The 4,561-nt window shown below is 45.6% G+C and overlaps 1 protein-coding gene across 1 annotated transcript; it reads right to left on the bottom strand.

The window, feature by feature from the left end:
* LOC124255364 (RING finger protein 151-like) lies at positions 1-3,441 on the bottom strand. Its single transcript, XM_046689259.1, has one exon. The coding sequence runs from the start codon at positions 2,360-2,362 to the stop codon at positions 1,373-1,375; it is 990 nt and encodes a 329-aa protein (XP_046545215.1). The 5' UTR covers positions 2,363-3,441; the 3' UTR covers positions 1-1,372.
* Positions 3,442-4,561: the final 1,120 nt, after the last annotated feature.

The raw sequence follows: 4,561 nt of genomic DNA, 5'->3' as shown, positions 1-4,561 counted from the left end.
CTATATAAATCGTGGCTTTACTGCTAATGACAGTATCCAGGGAAGCTTATAAACACTCGTGCATTCTGTGACATTGTGAGTTGACTGGTCCCCGAAGCGTAAACACCATACATCAGTTACAACCGATTAAGTATCGATTAGTTATCGATCACACTCACTGTTTCTTAACATTGTAAGTAGATTAAGACAAAACCTAGTATACAGCATTAATGGGTAAGTACACTAGCATGCCGTCAATGGTAAACTCACAACCAAAGAATAATAAATAATATTGCACTTATTCAACCGATAAATAAAACATAAGCTCCATTGTGCGCTGGGTTAACAGATTAAGCTGGTCTAAGCAGCTTCAGCGATCTCAGCAGTTTAAAGCGATATGATATTTCCTAGACAACTGATCATATCAGTGATCTAATACTTTCTAAACAACTAACGGTTGGATACATTGTGGTTTAATGATATACTAGCGTTTACCTGTACACTACGACTTTTGAGGCTTGGCTGAGCCAAATATCATGTCTAGATTGTTTACGTTTAACACAACGAAATGAACTACTAGTATATACAGTGAAACCCCGCTAATCTGGACTTTTTAAAATCCGGATAATCACATTTACGGAATCAAACACCACCGATACGAGTTATATCACTTTGATCACAAAAACAGACTGTCCAGATTGACGAGGTTTAATTGTATTGCAATTATATGTGAGTTACGTGCATATAAATGAAATGGCAAGATACAAAATCTTCAAGTTGAAACATAAACAACGCTAATCAGTATCAGAGGAGCGACTGTCTATCACTGACTGGACTTTTGGCTCTGTGGTTCCTGTGTTGGAAGAAGGACGTGTCAAGTAAATCTTTTGTTCCGCGTACTCATCTTTGAAGCTCGTTCAACAGCTGGATCAGTGCCGTCTTGGGCCATTTGTTGAGACCCAAGCAGCCTGCCCACTCCAGTGTGGGTCTTTCGTGAATGTGAGTCATCTGTGAGTTCAGCACGAGGAACAGTGATACGTTCCTGAATCGCCATCTGTCATCCCTGATTCCCCTTTATTAGACTCGTTGGATCGGCTTCACTACATTCTGGTCATTTCCAGCCGATCCGTTTCCCATCTTTACCTGTTCCTATCCCTGAATTCATCTCACCATACTCGAGAGATGCTCGCTGTACCTGACCGGCAATGGTCAAAAGTCCAGATGTCATGGACCTATTTCAGCAGCTACCTTAGCCAGTCACATGACCTCTGTACCAATTTCAGCAGTCATATAACAGGTCAGAATCTTGGAACCTCCGTCAGTAACAGCACATTCACAGTCATCAACACAATGTTCCTAGGTGACAATGGCCTCTTGATCTGCATCTTCATCTTCAGCGAACCATCACTATCGGGCTGTACCTGGCTGAATCCCGAGTATCATGGCGGTATCTGGCAATGCACTGCAGCCAGCATCCAAGGCTCAATCTCTGAGACGGCGTGAACCAGTTGCTGGCAAACGCAGTCGCCAGGAGCATATGGACGTCGTGTTCGAAGTCGCTGTTGCAGCGGAAGTACTGCTCGTAGCACTTCTTGACGGCGGAGAAGATGTAGTCACTGTCTATATGTCTGGGCCTCTGGAGTAGGTACTTGGCTATCAGTAGTGACAGCCGGGCCATGCTTTGAGGCGTGTGGCCATAGTCGTACTTAGGGTCGTAGTCAGAGGATTGGAGCTCAACCACCTCGTGTCTGGTACAGTTCAGTTCCTCCTTCACCTTAATGTATTCTTTCTCTATCATCCTGTTTTTGGCATTAGCGAGCTCAATATCCCGTTTAAATTTGGCGACTTGCATTTCAAGGGAGCTAATCCTGCATAGAAGTTCGGTTATCTCTGCGTTGTTGATCGCTTCTGTGGCTCTTCGTCGCCTCATCCGGTCAATCCACGTTGTGTCCACCTCCCCCTCCTCCACGGAAGCCGCGATCCCCACGCACTGGATCTGATGACTGGCCAGTTCAAACCTGTTGATCACTTCATCGCATCCTGCGCATTCCACGGGGAAGTACGCACACGTGTCAAGATGAGACTTGAGACGGTCCAGCTTAAGAACAACTTTACAACCCCTCTCTGCCTGGTCGCATTCCACCTCGAAGCCGTTGATGAGGTTCCGCAGAGAGTGGACGGGGCTGCCCCCGTCGTCCCCGACGTGAGTCCGACATTCCGGACAGGTGTCCGTCCCGGGTCTGGTGAGCCAGGTGTCCAGACACAGACAACAAAATGTATGACCACACGGGGTCAACACAGCGTCTTGCAAAACACAGCCGCAAATACCGCATATCAAGTTAGGATCGACCGCACTGACGAACTTGTTGATACTGTAACCCATGATTCCTATTCTTCCGAACCGTTCTGACCTTTGACACACACACCGTCAACGAATCCCTCTCAATTTCCACAGCAAACACAATTCTCTGTGCAAACTATCCGCATTTACCACACCGCTGATCCCTACATCACATCGTCCGGAGGCCTCGTCCCGTCTTCTATTCAATCAGAAAAGCCACCCAGTCTATCAAAACCAACATGTAAACGGTTGGTCTCTGATTACATGTGTAGCTTTGCGATCAATCTGCATGCATTCTGTAATACCTGCACGGTTCCGTTGAGCCTTGGACACAAATCCTATATCCTTCGGTCAATTTCCACCATTGTACAACTACAAATCGAATTACCCGTCCCAGGTGAGATCCAGGTGAGATTAATTCGCTGTGTAACTCGCTTCCGTCCGATCCATGAGAGATCAGGATATTTCACTCTTCACCGGTTTCCTCACCACTGGGATTTGTATGCCTCTCTCCCAACTGCCGGTGTAGCACAGCTCAGCAACAAACGTTTCATTGCAAACATATCTAACAATATAGCAGGGCAGTTGTGTCTCGCTTCACAAAAACGTAAACGCACAAGGTGTAAAGTCGAGCGTACTCGTTTCAATAACAGATCTTCAAATGTCAATCTTTGAATCAAACTGTAGACACGCCCGGGTATCAATGAATATGTCTTCTATATTCGTGCATGTACATGCCAATGTCTACACAGAATGAGCTGAGGCGTGGGTGTAGGTGTATCGGAGAAGGGTCATTCTCACCTAGAAAAGTTCATCCAAACTTTGCCGAGCAGACGACACACTGAAATCAAGCCTTCTCTCTTCTCCGCCCCGTTACGCTATATCCCCTTCATCTGCCGGCTCTCATTTCTCGACAGGAGTATAACTGTATGTACCTCCACAGCTCACACCTGTCAACAATAACATACAGCTCCCTGGACCCTCACAAACTCGCTACCAACAGTTTATGATGCTCAAGAGGTCGCGTTATTCTAACCCTACGGAGTGTGGCCTCCGAAGTACAGAGCGAGTTGAGATGGTAGGAGGCACGTCAGCCGTCACTCATGACTGGTGCTGTACGATCTCCGCATGTCTATTTCAGGCGCGTGGAGCAGGCTCCGGTCGATAGGGTCAGTCTGCGCATGTCTGTACAGCATCTTCTGATGTTCATCAGCAACATGCACATCGCATGTGCGAAGTGAAAAGATGGCAGAATAGCGAACTTTGGAAAAACACGTCCTGAAGTTTATTGATACATATAATCGTCAAGAAGCTAAAAATAGATAAGCAGGGGCAGAAAATACCCCATTACACCAGAGTCTATTATATGGTCCCTGATTCCACATACGAGAATCAAGAGGATTTAATCATAAACAACACTGTCCGGTTTAACAAGGGTCCATTATAGTCCAGCGCAGAGTGTAGACGCACAATCACCATACAATGTATGTATCGCCTGGGGATAATGTAATTCAAGTGCATGTTGTACACAATCTCCGGAGTCATTGTCATATATCTCTCTCTTTGGGTGCAGTGGGCAGCACAGTAGTTATAGCGTCCGCCACGTCCATTACTGCTACAAGTTGTGGTCCCGCTCAACCCACCGCGGTTACGTTGGTGGAATATTGATAAAAGCTGCGAAACCAAAGACTCCCTCAATTATGGCAGATCATGTTTCCATCAGTACTTGAGATAACATCTAAAAGAGCACAGTTGGTAATAGTCTGTCATACAGACCCTGAAACAAATATATCCAAGAAAGCCCATGCAAGTGTCAGTCTCAGGGTTCCTTGTCATTATATTTTAATTCCTTCTATATTCTACAACTACATCCTCTGTCCATTTTTCTAAACTTATGTCAAAATCCTAAGTCAAACACGAGAAATAGATTAGTTTCTAATTTACAGGGTCCGGTATTTCGGGGTCGACGTTATAGAACCACCACGTCCTGCTCCACGGCTCTTGTGTGCCGGCCATTGTAAGAGGCAGCTGAAATGTGCTTGTGATTTGTGTGTTCGGTACACGGCCGTGCGTGCGGGTATGGCTGTAATTTGTAAGGTCCGGCGTTCAGCCTACACCTGAAAGCGCTTTACATTTTCCCCTTGTTTTCTAAAGTGCAGGGCAAATGAACGTATAAAACAATTTTTGGTGGATAAAATAGTAAACAAACCAGAAAATATTATTGGATGGTGTTATGGGTAT

Source organism: Haliotis rubra, unplaced genomic scaffold (assembly GCF_003918875.1).
Source record: "Haliotis rubra isolate DU_JTF1 unplaced genomic scaffold, ASM391887v1 Scf6, whole genome shotgun sequence".
Lineage (NCBI taxonomy): Eukaryota > Metazoa > Mollusca > Gastropoda > Lepetellida > Haliotidae > Haliotis > Haliotis rubra.
This window is presented reverse-complemented; position numbering and strand designations above follow the sequence as displayed.

What these genes read in the sequence shown, in the direction of transcription:
- LOC124255364 (XM_046689259.1), bottom strand. Translation starts at nt 2,362, where the DNA reads ATGGGTTACAGTATCAACAAGTTCGTCAGTGCGGTCGATCCTAACTTG.